Source organism: Cyanistes caeruleus, chromosome 2 (assembly GCF_971803275.1).
Source record: "Cyanistes caeruleus chromosome 2, bCyaCae1.hap1.1, whole genome shotgun sequence".
Taxonomy (NCBI): domain Eukaryota; kingdom Metazoa; phylum Chordata; class Aves; order Passeriformes; family Paridae; genus Cyanistes; species Cyanistes caeruleus.
The window spans coordinates 3,937,619-3,955,545 of record NC_141702.1 but is presented as its reverse complement, the minus strand read 5'-3'; the positions used below and the strand labels follow the sequence as shown (position 1 = coordinate 3,955,545).

The 17,927-nt window shown below is 45.9% G+C and overlaps 2 protein-coding genes and 1 long non-coding RNA gene across 3 annotated transcripts; 1 reads left to right on the top strand and 2 right to left on the bottom strand.

The window, feature by feature from the left end:
* Nucleotides 1-568: 568 nt before the first annotated feature.
* LOC111927489 (interleukin-17A) lies at nucleotides 569-7,022 on the top strand. Its single transcript, XM_086879441.1, has 5 exons — nucleotides 569-660; nucleotides 2,971-3,053; nucleotides 3,143-3,195; nucleotides 5,870-6,114; nucleotides 6,785-7,022. Exons 1-5 carry the CDS (start codon nucleotides 569-571, stop codon nucleotides 7,020-7,022), a joined length of 711 nt encoding a protein of 236 aa, XP_086735567.1.
* A 4,405-nt stretch (nucleotides 7,023-11,427) lies between these two features.
* Nucleotides 11,428-12,834, bottom strand: LOC111927504 (uncharacterized). The gene is made up of 3 exons (XR_002863587.2): nucleotides 12,677-12,834; nucleotides 11,847-12,021; nucleotides 11,428-11,733 (listed from the first exon to the last, which is right to left on the bottom strand). It is a non-coding gene; the product is annotated as an uncharacterized LOC111927504 (long non-coding RNA).
* Nucleotides 12,835-13,995: 1,161 nt separating this feature from the next.
* LOC111927503 (interleukin-17F-like) lies at nucleotides 13,996-16,928 on the bottom strand. Its single transcript, XM_086875587.1, has 3 exons — nucleotides 16,637-16,928; nucleotides 16,021-16,241; nucleotides 13,996-14,961 (listed from the first exon to the last, which is right to left on the bottom strand). The coding sequence occupies exons 1-3, from the start codon at nucleotides 16,640-16,642 to the stop codon at nucleotides 14,724-14,726; spliced, it is 465 nt and encodes a 154-aa protein (XP_086731713.1). The 5' UTR covers nucleotides 16,643-16,928; the 3' UTR covers nucleotides 13,996-14,723.
* Nucleotides 16,929-17,927: the final 999 nt, after the last annotated feature.

Here is a 17,927-nt window from a genome sequence, read left to right as displayed (position 1 = left end):
CTGGGCTCAGCACAGCCAGTTCAGGCAGAAGAAGAAGAACCAGGGATGGTCCATTCTGCCTGGCACACACCTCTTCACTTTGCCCTTGTACCCATGGCATCAGCAGGGAAGGATCAGGTCTGGTTAAGAGGCATCTTTCAGGTTAAAAGGGACATGGGGTTTTTGTCACCCACCCGTGGTCCCCACCCCACCTTCACAAGGCCACATCTCTGAGGAGGAAACCTTCAGCAGTGCTTATTCTCTGAAATCCCTCCCTAGGATGGTTCTGGAAACTTCATTGCACCGTGGTCAGAATTTGCATATGATTGGAAAAGTGGTGAATTTACATTAATTATTAAAAAAAAAAAATAAAAATAAAACTAGTCAAATTGAACGGCAGCAAGCGAAAGGGATCGAAAATTAGGATCCCACTGGTGCTTTTACAACTCTCACCAAAACCACTCTGAGCCACTTATTCTGTAAAACTTTTGGATTCTGACACCTTCTTGCACACAAAACGTTGTGGCCAGGAATGATTGCTCTGCAAGAAAAAAAACAGAAAAATAGGAACTTCCCTTCTTAAAAAGAAATGGTTCTGGAAACATTCAAGATCATCTTGGAAGGGGCTGTGAACAAGCTGATGCAGTGGAAGATGCTGCTCATTGCAGGATGTTGGACTAGGTGACATTCAGAAGTTCTTTCCCACCCAAATTCCTCTATGATTCTATGATTTTTTGATTTCACAATGAATGACCAAAATTTTCATATTTTACCTGGGAGCAGGAAAATGGCTACAGTTAAAATGAATTTATTTCTGCAGGCTGCCTGATCAGACTTGCCTGGCAACTCTGAGTTTAAGCTCTGGGATACAGGGATATACTGTTGAGAAAACAAATTTTTTTAATTTAATTTGGTTTGAAAGTGGTGGGTGGTGGAACACAAAGTAAGGGTTGGATTTTGGGTAAATAGCACTGACCTCTCAATGCTCCACAAATGCCCCTTTCCTAAAATGTAACTTTGCAGCTCATTTTCTTACAGTCAACTTCCTAGCTATTGAGTATCCATTAGATATTAGTTATGGAAGGACATTTCAACCACTGGCAGCAACCACAGCTGATGTCTGACTGTGATCTCCATTAGATGTGCTTGGAAAATTAAGGCATGAAGCAGGAGAAGATCATTTCTATTGCAGCAGCTGGGAAGGGAAAATACAGGCTTTTTACTTATTCATGATTATATAATTATAATTATATAATTAGCTTTTCTGCTGTGTCTCCTGTGTAAGAATCAAGGGGTGGGAGATTGGTGCAGTGACTTCATAGAATCATGGAATGGTTTGGGTTAGAGGGGACTTTTAGAGATCATCCTGTTCCACCCCCTGCCACGGGCAGGGACACCTTCCACTAGCCCAGGTTGCTCCAAGCCCCGTCCAACCTGGCCTTGGACACTTCCAGGGATCCAGGGGCAGCCACAGCTTCTCTGGGCACCCTGTGCCAGGGCCTCCCCACCCTCACAGCCAAGAATTCCTTCCCAATATCCCATCCATCCCTGCCCTCTGGCAGTGGGAAGCCATTCCCTGTGTCCTGTCCCTCCATCCCTTGTCCCCAGTCCCTCTCCAGCTCTCCTGGGGCTCCTTTGGGCCCTGGAAGGGGCTCTGAGATCTCTCTGGATCCTCCTCCTCTCCAGGCTTGTGGTGGAGGATCTTGACTGGGCACCAAGTGCTCTCCAAGCCGCTCAATCATTCCTCCTTCCCAGCTGCACAGGGGAGAGAAAATAAGATGGGAAACAACTCCTGGGTTGAGATAAGGCAGTTTACAATAATAAAAACAAAAGTTTGTGCACAAAAAAAAGAGAAAAGAAGATCATTTTATCCTCTGCTTCTCATCAGTGAGTGATGTCTGGCCACTTCCCAAGAAGCAGGGCTTCAGCACGCAGAGCAAATGCTCTGGAGGGCAAATATTGTAAAAAACAAATGCACCCCCTTCCTCCTTTTCCTAGCTTTTATCTGAGCTGACACCCCCTGGTATCGAATATCCCTTTGGCTAATTTGGGGAAGCTGTCTGGTTGTGTCCCCTCCCAGCATCCCGGCCACTCCCAGCCCCTGGGTGAGGGGAATGGAGGGACAGAGCTGATGCTGTGCCAGCCCTGCCCAGCAGGAACACTGGGGTGTTCCCAACACCTTTCCAGCTCCCAGTGCAAAGCCCAGCACTGGGAGAGCTGCTATGGGAAAATGAGCTCCAGCTCAGCAAGACCCAACACAGGGCTGAGCACCCCCAGCTCTCCCAGCCTGGCTCCAAAGCAGAGGGGCTCCAGCCCTACAAGCATTTTCCTGGTCCTTCTCTGGATGGAACCAGCTTGAAGGGCACCTCTGAATGTGCCTGACCCAACCATCCACTCACAGCACGATTTAATTAAATTAAACTAAAATTAAACATCAGTGTTTAATCAGAGTGCTCAGAGCCTTGCTCCGTCAAATTCTGCATTTCTCACAGGTCACCCCTGAACTCAGGCTCAGTCTAACCCTAGAAATGACCTCCACAAAGCAGAGTGGGTCATGAAATATTTGTATGAAGAAGGGAGAGTCCTGCCCTATTTATATGGATTTATAATATGCACTCAAAAGGAAGAAAACACATTCTCTCCAGAAAGATAAATAAATAAATAAATAAATAAATAAATAAATAAATAAATAAATAGCAATCTTATTTTTCTGAGGTATCATAAAATTTATTGATGGCAATTAAAAAAAAAAAAAAATGTATAAAGTTCTCTTTTAGTTTACAGCACATCCAGTCAGGACTCCGGAGCTCCATCCCTTGGATGGTTTCTGTGGCTGCTCCATCCCTGGAAGTGTCCAAGGCCAGGTTGGACAGGGCTTGGAGTAACCTGGGATAGTGGGAGGTGTCCCTGCCCATGGCAGGGGGTGGAACAGGATGGACTTTAAGGTCCTTTCCCACCCAAACCCTTGGGTGACCTCTCCTCCCCCTCCAGACGGAAGAAGGCGCGCACAGAAGGCGAGGAGGGCTCCTACGACCCGTACGACTTCAGCGACGCCGAGGAGGAGATGCCACAGGGTGAGTCCCTGGGTTTGGTGACACCTGGCTCCTTGAGGGGGCTGCTGGGTCTGCAGAGACATGCTGTGATTCTAAAATACTCTTTGAAGTGTCGTCAAATGCCAACACATTCAGATTTGGGCACCTGAAGAATGTCAGCTGGGTAAAGTAATTAAATAGCAATTTACACACAAGAAAGCTCTCACCAGAACCTAGAGAAGGGGCAGGTTTCATTTTGAAAGGCTTTTGATAACCTTTATTTTTTTTGTTTGTTTGCTTTTGGTTTTTTTTTTCAGTAAGCCTTTTTTAGTCCCAGCTTCCAGATCTCTAGCTAAGAGAATGCTTTGTGCAAGAATAAGGCAGATCCTATGAGGGAACTTCTAATCTCGTGGGGAAAATCATATTAATCTTTCTTTTTTTTTTTTTCTTCACTTCAGAGCATTAAGAATTACAAAATAATTACTTTGAACTTGGAAAAAAACCCCAGAAAATCAGAAATCAGAAATTTCAAGAGGCACATTTTCTCCTCAGACCTTCACATCTTGCCTCACAACTGCCAACAAATGCATTCGTGCCTCGATAGAAACCATGGAAATATTTTATTTTTTTTTTTTTGCCATTGCAATGTTGTGGTGCATCAGCCACGTACGAATGCTAAACTATTCACCTTTCAACTACCTAGGTAACCCAAACCACTGACGCATTTAAGGTAGATAATTCAGGGTCAGGCTGGTTGAACCTGACCTTCCGCTGCCTTGTAGACTTTCAAAAACGTATTTTGCTTCTAAAATTGGCAATTTAAATGACCCACTTTGAAAGGATATTTCAGTAAAAGGCATTAGAGAAAACCCCTTCTGAGGAGACTGTTTCCTTTAACCTGCACACCTCTAACTTGAAGAGGGAAACTGAAGTATACATGTAATTTCAGAAACATCAGCATCTTTTAAAACAAGCGGATGTAGGTCATGGGTATCCCAGAACCCGCAAACTAAATTCTACCCTTATTTGCATCCTCCTTTGGATGGCACAAGGTGAGTAAAATTTGGACTTAGGTATAAATACTAAGAAAATATAAAATTCTGTACCTTCTCCACATCATTTTATTAAAAAAAAAACCCACTAAAATTAGACCTGGGAAAAGTTCTGATCAGCAGCTGGAGGCTGTTACATCGAGTGTCACTTTATGGGGCACATCTGGGCTACTCCTAACCCACTATCAGAGCAAAATGATGGGAGTATTTCCTAAAAAAAGAAACAGCAGAGAATAGACCTGATGTTATAGAATCCTGGAATCATGGAATGGTTTGGGTGGGAAGGGACCTTGAATATAACCCAGGTCCACCCCCTGCCACGGGCAGGGACACCTTCCACTATCCCAGGGTGCTCCCAGCCCTGTCCAACCTGGCCTTGGACACTTCCAGGGATCCAGGGGCAGCCACAGCTTCTCTGGGTAATGTGTATCTTGTGTCATTTTGCATCTCTTAGCCTTCCCAAAGTTTCTCTGGAGCGCCTCTGTCCTCTCCCTACCTTAGGAGCTGGGAGTTTAACTACATCCATCAAACTTCCCAAACTCCTTTCCTTAGAAACAAAACACTGCCTCACAGTATGAGAGAAGGAAAATGAAAGCAAAATGAAAAGGTGGCAAGCTCAAAACAAAGCCCACTCTTTTTTTTTATCTCTGTGGACAGTGACTGACTTTTGGCAGCTCACTATCACCAAGCATTCTGATCATCACTGAGATATCACACCTGAGGTTTAACCATGAGTAAAAACAGCCCAACTCAGAGAAGAACTGAGCTGGAGCAGGGACATTGCTCCTCAGACATCAGGAAAAATTACAGCCCATGGGAAGAATATGAGAGCAATTTGGTAGTGGTCAGGTGTCCAACATCTGCCCAAATCTGGGGTGAAAAGACATCAGACCAACCAAGGAGCAAACAGATCCAAACCTGTGCCAGCGACATTTGGGTCTGATACCTACGGCATCCCAATTTAAAACTGAATAGCTGGCACCCACAAACTTGCAACATTTGTGGCTTTGTCACCATTGAGTGACACGGCTCAAGGAATGACATCATCTAAGATATATCCTGTATTCCACCTGTGTTAATGGAACATATACACATACACTTCTTAATTTAGGTTATGGTCAGAAACCACAGTTAAGGTTGGGGGGAAAAACACCTACTCCAAATCATTTAGCACAGCACAGAAACCCTTATAAAAGGTCCAGCAGCAGATGTGCCCAGACACCTTCACCTCAGCAGAGCCCAGCACGAGCATCAGAAGTAAGAGAAGGAAGGAAGATGTCTCCAACTTTTTGCACTTCTCTGGTAAGAACTTGAATTCTGAGTTTATTTTTCCCCAATTTTGACAGAGACATATTTAAGTTATAATAGATGGAATAGGAATCTGCACTCACCTTTAAAATGCGTGTTTAAATCATTAACAATTAAAAATAACTAAAACGTGAAAATGCTCGTGGGGCAGCAATGAGACCGTGTATCAGTGACATGGGCTCCCACAGCGTTCTCTGAGGCAAGAAATACATTCAAAATTCAACTTTAGATCATCTTTCTTTTTGTTATACCCTTTCTGCTATCTTCTGCATTATATTATTTTCTATAATTTAACATTACAACCAGATTACAACTGGGTGTATACATAACTGCCAGCACTGCGAGAATCAGTTAATGGGAACAAAAGTGGATGCGACACACGGCACATTTTTCCATAATTTTCCATAATTACTCCAGCCTGAAGTAGGGGTTTTAACCACCAGTGAGGCTGACTGTGGATGAATTTCACACCTGTCTTAAATGTACAAATCTCTCCAGCTCAGACCCCTGCTCCTCGTGCTGCTGGCCGTGCTGTCAGCCAGCAGTCCTGCCCATGGGAAGGTGATCAAGCCTGGGCTCAAGCCAGAGAATCTCTTCAAGCAAGCATCTGCTGGATGCCCGACCCAAAAAGACTCAAATTTCCCCCAAACTGTGAGAGTCAACCTCAGCATCAGCAGCACGAACCAGGACACCAAAGCCAGCCTGGACATCAGCAGCCGCTCCCTGGCTCCGTGGGATTACAGGTATGATCCCTGGCCCTATGGCCTGGAAAAACACTGGGTGCCCCTAGCCAAGGAAAATCCTTCAATCTCTATTTTCAGTGCTTCACAGCTGAGGGATTTTGGAAATATGAGGGTATCCACAGTCCCTATGATCCTCTTTGAAAGAGAACCAGGGCAGAAAGCAGCACAAAAGAAACACGTGGCCTAGACAATATGCAGAAGGCAAAGCAAATTGCTTTTATAATTTAATTAATTATTTTTTATACTAGGGCAAGCTTTATCTTCAAAAGCATTCTTTACCTAAAACATCATAAAAAAAATATGTCAGAGGGTAAATATTGCACCAAATTCCGTGGTGGTTTAACCACCAATGTGTCATGTTTTGGGGAGGAACTGAAGGTTTTGGGGTCTGTTAGTTGGAGCAACATGTTGGGGAGCAACTTCTGATCGAAGTCAGTGCCTGCTTGAAGCAAGTCCTTTGCAAAGGCAGTTGCATGCAGCCATACATTTAAAAATATCCAGTATTTAGTGAATTACATTTTATTTCGGAAAAATCTACTCTTTTGGGAAATCTGCTGTCCCTCCATGGGCAATACACCCCAAGATGTACAGGTTCCCAAGCAGGGAGCCCATAGTCTTCCAGACCATCATGCCTGAGGATTCAAACACTCCCTTCCCTGCCAACCCCCAGGATTGACGAGGACCACGACCGCTTCCCGCGGCTGATCGCGGACGCCGAGTGCCGCCACTCCCGGTGCGTGAACCCCGAGGGGCAGCTGGACCACAGCCTCAACTCCGTCCCCATCAGGCAGGAGATCCTGGTCCTGCGCAGGGAGCAGAGGGGCTGCCAGCAATCCTACAGGCTGGAGAAGAAAACCATCACGGTGGGCTGCACGTGTGTCACCCCCTTGGTCCAGCACCAGGCCTGAAGGGAGCCGGAGCTGCAAGAGCAAGGAGCCACAGAGAACTTCCTTGCATGGAAGGGGCCTGATCCAGCCTCCAAAAAAGCTGAATCAGGCCATAAAATTCATCAAGAATACATCAGAATATGTATTTCAGAATATACTGAAAATCGGGTGTCTAGGTTAAAAACCTTAATGTTTTCCCCCAAAATCTTGAACCCCAGAAATTCAGAATCCAGACAGCTGCATGTGCCTGGCTGAAAAGTAATGGGAATTTTACCCATCCTTAGTTTACACTTTGAAATGTCTATTTATGTAAATCTATTTATGCTGGTGGAAAACATGATAATAATGTATAATCCTAATATATATATTTTTTTAAGTATTAAGGTAATGTTTATTTATCTTTGTGTAATAAAAAAGTCAGAGAAAAATTTCTTTGGTATTCTTCTTTCTTTCTAAAGAAGTGTTCCTGCTAAGGCAAGAAATCACTCAATCATGACCATAAAAGAGACTTACATGATGCTAAAGCCCCAAATTCTCTTGATAGCATCTACCTGGGCAGCAGTAGAATGTAAAGCCCATGGAAAAAAAAAAAATGGGGAAAAACACCATTTTACCAATAGAGAAGTTAAGATACCTGGAGGAAAATTATTTATAAAGTAGGCATCAAAGAGACTCACATTAAAAACAGACAAGCAAAAAAAAATTATACTGGGTAATTACCCAGTTTTCCACTTAATTATCAGATTGGAAAAGGATTTGAAAAAGATGGGTTCAACACAATGCTTTAAATACTTCTTTGGGGGTAAAGAAACTCCCTCTCCTAAAACAGTGAGTGCATTTCCACTGCTGAGTTTTAACTTCACTCCAACATTATCTGTGAATCTCAGCCCAACTCATTTCAGCCCAGAGCTGAAGACACCACCTGGGCACTCCAGGGAAGCTCACGAGAGTCAGGTGGGTGATTGAAGCAATTTAGCACATCTGGCTGGTTGCAGTTGTGATTTTCTCTGTGCCCATGCCCTTCCAATTCAGCACCTGAGATGTGGAGCACCCTGACGCAGCACTTGAGCTGTGGTTGGATGGGGCTTGCGTGGGTGGGTGTCTGGAGCAGCAGGTGGGTTTGTTTAAAGCACACTTGGGTTAAAAGTGCTCCAGGGAACATGTTCCATGTTTCGGAGGGCAAGGCTGGCTGCTGAAGATGTGGATGCTTTGTTTGCTGCTGTCTCAGGAGGTGTGGCCCTGCTGAGGCACTGGCAAGGTGCCACTGGCAAATGCAACAGCAGATACAGAGCTTGGAGAGACACAGAGCTCAGGGCTGAGAGTCTCTAACGAGAGGGAAGGTGCTCTCAGGTGAAAGCATCTTCTCCAAATCCAGCTGTGATCATCCCAATTTTTGCTACTGGGGATTATTCCCTCCAGCTGTTCCAGTGAGCCCAAACCCTCCCTAACCCTAACCCTAACCTGCTCCAGGTGGGTCAGCCTGTAACCTAAACCCACAGCACAGCCACACCATTGCCTGACCTGGCAGATAAACACTGGACCAAGGAAACATTGATGAACTCATTGATGACCACAGTGCCTGCAATCACAACAATGAATTCCTGGCCACACCTTTAGTTACCTTCAAACATTGATCTAACTTTGCCTAATAGCAATCTAGAAGTGTGTATGGTCCTAACTTAGCACTTTCTGACCTTATCTCTCTAAGGAAGAATAACCCCAGTTATTCTTCCTTAATGTCTCCTGCAGGTCCTGAAGTTTAACCCAGCTCTCTGTCCCACAGGTATTAAACATGAATGGATTAAAAAAAAAAAATAAAATAAAAAGCAAAAAAAAAAAAAAAATCTAAACCAAAAAACATCAAGGAACACTCATCCTTCAAGGTTTTCAAAGATTCATGTAAATATCACTCCAGGGAGATTGAAACAGGGCTGACTTCCTTGTTGTTTAGACAATCTCTTAATATCCTACCACTCCTAGGATGAGTTTTGTCAAATTGCCTGCAATTAACCCAAGTAACTTCTAACAGTTAAAATCACAGAAAGTCCAACCCTTTATTCTCTGGAAGTCGTGCACCACTAGCTGGGGTTGGCACATGTGTAGTGGGGACTGGAAAATGCTGAGAGAGCTATGCTGAGGTGGAAAAACTCAGAACCAGGTCAGAAAGAGATGACACAGCTGGAGCATTGGAAAGCCAACAGCTTTCTGCTGACAGACTTCACAGATCAGCATCATCATCATGGAATGCTTTGGGTTGGAAGGACCTTAAAGGTAATTTAGTTCCAACCCCCCTGCCATGGGCAGGGACACCTTCCACTACTCCAGGTTGCTCCAAGCCCCATCCAACCTGGCCTTAGTGAAGATACACCGGTCTCCCTTTCACCAGCATGATTTTTGCTGAACCATTTACCAACCCAGCTAAATCTGAGCCTTAGGACAGAACCACTTTTTATTTATTTGGACAACTCACAGCTACAGGCTGCTTGAGTGTTCTACCTGCCCCTGCAGAAGTATTTAATAGGTTAATTAATAAGCTGGATTCATAGGGCCAGAGGACTGTTTTCTTTCCTACTTCAAGTTCTCTCCTAACTCCTGGCACCATGAGCCAAGAGATTTTCTTTCACTGATTTCCTTCCTTGCTGTGTTCAGTTGGAAAGGTGCAGAATAATCCCAAACCAATGCATCCTGGCAAGGGTGACCTCATCAGTGTCCTTGTTCTTCTGCAGTCAATAATGATCACAATGAGAGACCAAAGAGAGTAGAGCTCCTCTTTCACCCATGCACAGCTTGAGGTTCTACAGGTAAAGGTTGTTTCTCCTTGTTTTCAAGAGTTTCAGTGCAAATTTCTGCTAATTTGATGCTTTTAAATGATATAGTCATTGGAGAGAGGGGGGTGGAATTGCTGCAAAACCCTCTCCAACATAAAAGTTTCCAGTCCAGCACTGGTCCCCATCTCAGTTTCATGTCAGTCTGCAAAACCTGAGCAACCTGTGCAAATCATCAACCTGTGAGTAAAACCCAGCAGAAAGGGAAGTTTGAGATTGGCTTTTTGCAGATAATCACGCTCATCGTTGCCACTTATCAAAGCAATCTGGATAGAAACCAGATGCTTGTCAAAGGTGCTGCAGATTCAGCTGTAACGAGGCCAAGAACACAAATTTCAGAAGTCTAAAATAAAAAGCCACCCCGAAAAATGATGGGGTCAAGTTAGAGAGGAGATAAATCATCTCTATCCATTTACCAGAACTGGGAACCTCGACCATGATACACAAATTTGTGCTTACTAAGAGTGCAGATAAAACAGAAACAAGATGGTTTGTACTGATTTTACTCACTCATAGAAAGCTGTGCCCAGAAAACAGTATTTTGTCAGTCTATGACCCCCAAAGAGTATCAAACATATTTTTAATATTTTGTTGAAGTTATAGAAAATAGTAGAAAAGCTGAGCCACTTTTCTGAAGGAAGGATAAATAAGCAGTTACACCAGAAGCAAGAAGGGATTTTTCTGAAGAGCTGAGGACCTGAACCTGCTGCCACTAGCCAGGCCTGGAAGTGTGGGGAATAATTAGAAAATATGAAAAATGTTTTTAATCCTAGAATATCCTAATTTGGAAGGGACTCACAAGGACCACTGAAGTCCAGCTCCTGGAACTCCTCTTTGTGAGCAGCAAAGGCAGAAAGTGTAGTTTGTGTCTGGTGCTGAGCCTGGCTGGCATCTTCTCAGTTCCTGAGAGCCTCCTCCCATCCCCACCAGCAGCTCTGGCTCTGACAAGTGGTACCAGACAAATCACAGACATTTTAAGCAGGTTTGGGACTTTTTTGTCACTGCCTTGCAACAGTAGAAAATGCAGAATCAGCCCACTCCTTCTTGAGCAGAAGGTTAAAAATAATATCGAAGAAGGAAAAGGGAGAAGGAGACAAAAGGAGATTGTGGTATTATAGAACGGTTTGGGTTGGAAAAGACATTAAAGATCATCCAGTTCCACCCCCTGCCATGGGCAAGGGCACCTTCCACCATCCCAGGTTGCTCCAAGCCCTGTCCAGTGTGACCTGGAACACTTCCAGGGATGGAACAGCCACACTTCTCTGCCACTGCCTCACCACTGTCACAGGGAAGGTCAGGGAAGGTCTCCTGTTTTGGAGGTGATGGTGACATGGGAGCAGGTTTCTGGGCTGGTTTCTTGGGCCATCTCCAGAACCTGCAACTGATATAGAAACTCATCCTATCATCTCTACCCATCATGTTGGCACCAACCCACAGATCCCCACAGGACTGACCAGAGAATTGCTCTTACTGAGAACTTTTGGACTGATCAGAAAATTGCTCATCGCCTTAAATTTTTTCCTGTAATGTCAAACTCCCAATAAACCATGTTGACTTTCCAGCCATTAGCCCTCTGGCTTACCAAACAGATAATTCTTGGATTTTTTTCAACCTTTTCATTTTCAACCTTTGCATTCTTTACATATTTAATTTTATAACACTTCCCAAAGCAATGATTTTTGTGTAAGAGGTTGCTGTGGCCTGCAGTCCCTTTGGACACTCCCAGGAGCACCTGCCTGTGGTCTGGGGTCCAAAGAGGCCTGAGATGCTTTCTGGTCATCACGTTCACAGGTGACAGCACAGGCCTGGGAGGAGACATCTGCCTGTGCTGGTGTCACTGCTGAGCCCCCCAGCCCGTGGTGATGCAGGGGGATCTGCTCTGTGCTCTATCCAACGTCCCATGGGAGCTGCCAGAACACACAGCCAAGGGGAGCAGTGAGCAGAAAACAAAGGCTGAGGTTAGGGAGAGGAAATCAGAAGAGAAAAGGAGTAGGAAAGGCCACGAGGCTCAGATACCAACCTGTGGCTGGAGGCGGCTTGGCCCAGCATGTTACAAGAAGGCACCGTGGCACTGCTGCTGCACCTCCAGCTGTGTCTTCCCTGTCTGGTAAAACAACCCTGTCCCTGCAGGCTGCTCCAAGCCCCTTTTCAGAGCCAGAGATACCCAGCTGGACACTCAGGTTCTGGGTCCACGGCTGCAAAGGGAACAAACCAAGCAAAGCCTTTAGCAAAGGCTGTGAATTGCACTTGCTCTCATTTCTGATATGACTGTGATGTTTAAAAGAAGCATAAATTTGTTTGTCTTGGTCTCTGATTCATAGAATCACAGGGTGGTTTATGTTGGAAAGGACCTTAAAGATCATCTGGTTCCAGCCCCTAAAGTAATAGATTGCTGGCAGCAGAAACCAGCACCCAAAAAATAACCAGGCTTGTATTTAGAAGCTGCTGCACTCTAAGAACGATGCCATTAGGAGGAAACAAACCCCACGTACAAGCAATGCCTCCCTGAGTGGTGTGTGGTTTGCAGTTGAGACCTCTGCCTGCCAAACCTCATGGCCCACGGGTGAGAATTCCTTAATTAGCCATCTATGTATTTGCCTAATTAGCTTCTTCATTATCCATCCAGTTAGGACCACTCTTAGGGTAAGCTGGTGGGTGTTCAGGAGCATCAGCACAGGATGATGCCATGAAGCCAGTGTCGAAGTAATTATGACTGAGAGGAGAGATGTAGTAGTTTTCAGGGTAGTTTTCTCCCTGAAAAACAAGTGAGGGCAGCCCCACAAGGCAGGTCTGTGGAGAGAAGTAGGTCAGGAGTGAGAAGTGGGTTGCGATTTCCTGGTCAGCGGTTACCGAGAGAGGCGAGCAGGAGACGCCTCCCTGGGCTGGCTCTGCACCACATGAAGAGCTCAGCGGTGATAACGAAACAGCTGCTGCCACAAAGGGGTGCAGATGCTCCTAGCTGAATGGAAAGGGCACCCAGGGATTGTTGAGGTGGCTCCCAGTGACCCACGGGGCACGGAACGCTCCTGACTCAACAAAAAGCACCAGAGGAGTCATCATAAAATCATAGAATCATAGCAATGCGGAATCATGGAATGTTTTGGGTTGGAAGGGACCTCAAAGAGCATCTCATTCCACCCCCTGCCATGGGCAGGGACACCTTCCACTGTCCCAGGTGGCCCAAAGCGCCATCCAACCTGGCCTTGGTTCATTTAGATCCAACAGCTTGCCTGGCCAACCTTGCAGAGAAAACCCAGGGTCTACCTGCACCAGGGGGATCAAACTTAAAGTGGTTTCTGTGCAGTCAAAACGAAATACGAGAATGTTTGCACAGGTCTGTCCTGATTTGAATGAAAAAGGAAATACAAGCTTAAAAACTCCTGCAGCAAAAACAAAAGTCAGAGGTCTGAGAGCCTGGCTCAGCTCTGGCTGCAAGAGGAGCAATGTCAAAAAAAGCAATATTGCAGTAATTTGAGGAAATAGTAGATGGTTATGGAATCATGGAATATCCTCAGGGACACAGAACTCCTGAACAGTGGGCTGTGCCAGGCTGTGCTCCTTGTGCAGCTCAGGGAGGGAAAGGGCAATTCCTCATTTCCTGAGGCAGGACAGCCCAGCTCAGCAGGAAAGCACGCCCTGCAGGTACAATTCCTGGTTCCTTGATTTGGGGGATCTTTGTCCAGCACTTTAACCCCAGCACCTGTGAATGACCTGGCTGAGGAGCAGTGGCATGAAGCCTTCTGACACCTCCCTGCATTCCTGCTCAGCCAACCATTCAGCTGGGGAAGGAGAAGGTTGTTTTTAGGGGTGAAAGCTTGGCTGTAAGAAGGAAGGACAGACCTTTCCCAGCTCTGAAGAACCATCCCAAATGCTGGCTGCAGCCCCAGAATGTGACACCTCCCGTTTCTTTTCCCACCATCCCTAGAGACCATTCCAGAGGTCTAAAAAAACCTCATTCCATTGCCACCACTGTCTGCAGAACCTCCCTTCACTCCTTTCAGCCTCTTTGCATCTTTCCATCTGTTTAGGCTGCAAGTCTCTCTTCTGCTGCCTCTTACTCATCTCACTTCACAGGAAAATGCCTGATCTGTGCTGAAATCTCTCAGTGCTACTGCAGCACAAACCCATTCTCTGTATCTGTTGTCATTCTGAAATACCATGAAAAAACATTTTTTTTAAATAAAATATGATTTTTATTCAGCAGATAAGTTATGGAATAAATACAGATTAATTTTATAATTTTTTTTATGCTCTGAGCACACACAGAGCCATAAATACAGCCATAAATAGAAGACATAAATAGACTTACAGATATCTGTTGGTTCTTTAACATTTTAGCACTCAACAAGTGGAATCAATTACCTCTCAAAATGTTTTGCAATAAATCAACTGCAGCAGTGACATAAACTCAAACTGTGGTGACAACCAGGCCCGGTGGCACCAATGTCTGGCTGACACCAGTAATATCCCAGTGAGCAGGGATGGCCAGAGGAAATGGGATAGGGATGAGGAAGGGAGGGAGAAGGAATGAGGAATTTTTTGTGGCAGTGCTGGTGGGCATGTATTCAATTAGAGCAATTTGCTGCCAAGGAGAGCTTTGGAAAATACAATTCGTTTGATTCACCAAACTGATATAAACCACAATGAAAAATAAATTTTTAAAAAGCACTGCTTCCCCCTCTCACTGCTCGGGGGAGTCTTCCTCCCCTCCATCACCAGCTACTTATAATTCCCATCCTAAAATCCATAAATGAACAACAGCAAGAGCCATGACCTTCAGGAGACAGTTTGCTGCGATTTGGGAGGGGAACAATGTGGAACCCCTGGGATTTCACCAGGGGGATTTTTTATGGGAATTAATTCCTCTCCCCAGTGCTGCCTGCCCTGATGGCTGCTGCTAGGACTGGTGCTGGATGACAGGAGTGACACAGGTGCAGCCCACGGTGATCACCCTCTTCTCCAGGCGGTACGAGGGGACGCAGCCGCGCTGCTCCCGCCGCAGCACCAGGATCTCCTGCTTGATGGGCACCGAGTTGAGGCTGTGGTCCTCCTGCCCCAGGGGGCTCACACAGCCCGACAGGCGGCACTGGGCGTCGGCAATCACCCGTGGGAAGCGGTTGGGATCCTCGTCCAGCCTGGGGATGGGGACACAAAACTGATTTATGCACTCGGACATCGTGGTTTGGCAGGATCTTCTTGTTTATATCTCCATCATCCTGTTCACCTGTGCACTCTCACTGTGAGATGCAAAGGATTTCCTTACCCTCAACGTTTTCACAATGATTTCCTAGAAATGGTAATATTGCTGCATCACTCTTTAGGAGCTGATGAATGGAGTGGAGCTGGGTTAAATAACACAGAACTCACAACTGGCCTATATTGATTTTTGTTTGGTTTTAATTTCAGCATTTGGATGTTTTTTCCTGTTAGGAAAATGTTAAATGTCAGTGTACTCACATCATTCTTTTCCTAGAGGAATAATTAATTTCATCATTATTTCAACCCCATGCAGCACTACAGGCTTGGGGCAGAGGGGTCAGAAAGCTGCTCAGAGGAGCTGGGGAAGGGGCTGGAGCACCAGGAGGGGCTGAGGGAGCTGGGAAAGGGGCTCAGCCTGGAGAAAAGGAGGCTCAGGGGGGCCCTTGTGGCTCTGCACAACTCCCTGACAGGAGGGGACAGGCAGGTGGGATCAGGATCTGCTCCCAGGGAACAGGGACAGGAGGAAATCACCTCCAATTGTTCCAGGGAAGGTTTAGATTGGATATTAAGAAAAATTTCCTCCCTGAAAGGGTTGTTAAGGCATGGCACAGCTGCCCAGGGTAGTGGTGGAGTCCCCATCCCTGGAGGGCTTTAAGAGCCATGTGCATGTGGCACTTGGGGACATGGGTCAGTGGTGGCCTTGGCAGTGCTGGGGGAATGGCTGGACTCAGTGATCTCAGAGGGCTTTTCCAACCTCAATGGTTCTGTGACTGAGAAAGACTGACAAGATGATTAGAAACCATTCCAGTGATATCCTCTTGCACTGCAAAGCTCCTCTCAAAGAAATCTCACCCAGCATCGAAACGGCAGGGTGTGTCAAGAAGCGTTTGCAATATTCATGGGACTTTGGACATATGCTGAGAATGATCCACAGTCACCACAAAAACCCATCTGTGACACAGCCCTCCCAAATTAGAGAACAACTGAACGGTTACCTGTAATCCCAAGGAGCCAGAGAGCGGTTCCTGACATCGTGGACCATCCCAAAGGCGCGATCTGAGTTGCTGATCCGAATGTCAACTTTCACTGTTGTAGGGAATTTGGGATCCTTTTGGTTCAGGCAACCTTCCCTCAGCCTCACAGAGGCTCCAGCCTTTCTGGGGGGTGAGCTCCTCACGGTGAGGGCTAAAACCAGCACCAAAACCAGTGATCTGAACTGGGGGAGAGAAAAGTGCAATTAGTTCTGCCCTGTCAGGAAAGAGAGAGCACAAAGACCCAAGCCTTGGTTAGACTGGACCACCACTGGGCCACCTTCAACATTTGTGTGAAACAGGCCAAGATGAGCAAGCAGCAAAATAATGTTAATAAAACCCATCATAACTCATGCTAAACTCTGATTTAAATTCTGGTTCATGGCTGATTCTGCACCAAGAAGAGCATCTGTCCAACAAGCTATGGAGATCCTACTCTGCAGTCACACAGCACCATCTTTTCATCTATAAATTGGGGTAAGGACTCAGCTGACTCCTTGCCCTTAAAACCTTGCCCAGCCGCGGCTTTCTCAGGACAGTAAAAGCTGGCCACAGCCATAAACCCAAAACAAAAACCCACAGCCATCTGCTAGAAATACTCCTCTTCCCAAAAAATCTGAGATTCTTGGGCCATTTCCAGTAGGGAGAGTTTTAGTAAATAATAGAATCACAGAATATCCTAAACTGAAAGGGAAACCACAAGGATCATGAAGTCCAGTTCCTAAAAAGAAGACAAAATAAATGCAAGGCTTTTAAGAAAATCAAAGGAGCTGACAGTGCTGCAAATTCTACCCAGGCTGAAATTCAAATGCCTAGGTATCCACAGTGAAAATTTTGGTAACTTTGCAAAAAGGACCCTGCCAATCCCACATGGGCAGTGCTGAGGGAGAGATAAATAAATAATGGCTAGAACACCACACCCTCATCACTCAATCACCAAGCAGCTGCATCAGACACACCAGCATCCCATTCAGCTCCCAGCAGGGCTAGAAGGGTTTTCTGCACAAATCAGGGGACCTGCACTCTGCTTTCTCTCTTGCAGCAAATATATCTTATCCTTTATTTTAAAATGTAAGTACTTACCCCAGCAGAGCTGGTGAAAGCCATGGTAACTTCCCTGCTGCTTTGGGTGGGTGTTAGGGCGACAGGACAAGAGAATTCTCCTTCTCTGAGACCCTTTCAACCCTGCTTGTGTCTCAGGGCCAGTTGTGCTCTCCATTTTATAGCAAAGCTGGAGCATTGCCACCCTTTCCATTGCAGCACAGCTGACTTACCTGACCCGAGGTTAGGAGCTGATATTGCAATTTTTAGCCCACTTCCTCCCCTCTGCCTCCAAAAAAGGGACAAGCAGATGCTACTACCAGCATCCCAAATCAGCCAGTATCATTTATTCAGGCAGATCAAGAGATAAGGAAAGAAAAAAAACAAAAACCAAAAAGCCCCAAACTGTTCAGGCAAGTGTTGTTTTTTGGGTTTTTTTTTTCACTCTTTCCCACCCCCCCCCCTTTCTAATAATAGCGTTCTTTCACCACAAACACGTGGGGATGCACTTCCACGTGCCTCAAACAAGCCCAGCAGCAGAGATCAGCGAGCCACAAAGTCAGGCACCCACCAGGGGTCTGAAAATGAGGGCAGGACATGGAACTTCACCATTTAACCTCCCTCCAAGTGCACAACCCACACCTACCTCACCTGAGGGATCCCTGTATCCTGCAGGGACTGGGCAGGGGAAGGAAGAGTGAGTGCCATGGGGAATTCCTGCTGGGGGATATCAGGGCAGCAGGAGCTGGGATACCATCCCCACTGTGGTGACACATTGTGAATTCTGAGAACTCATACATGCCCTGTTAGGGCCCTGACCACCTTCACTG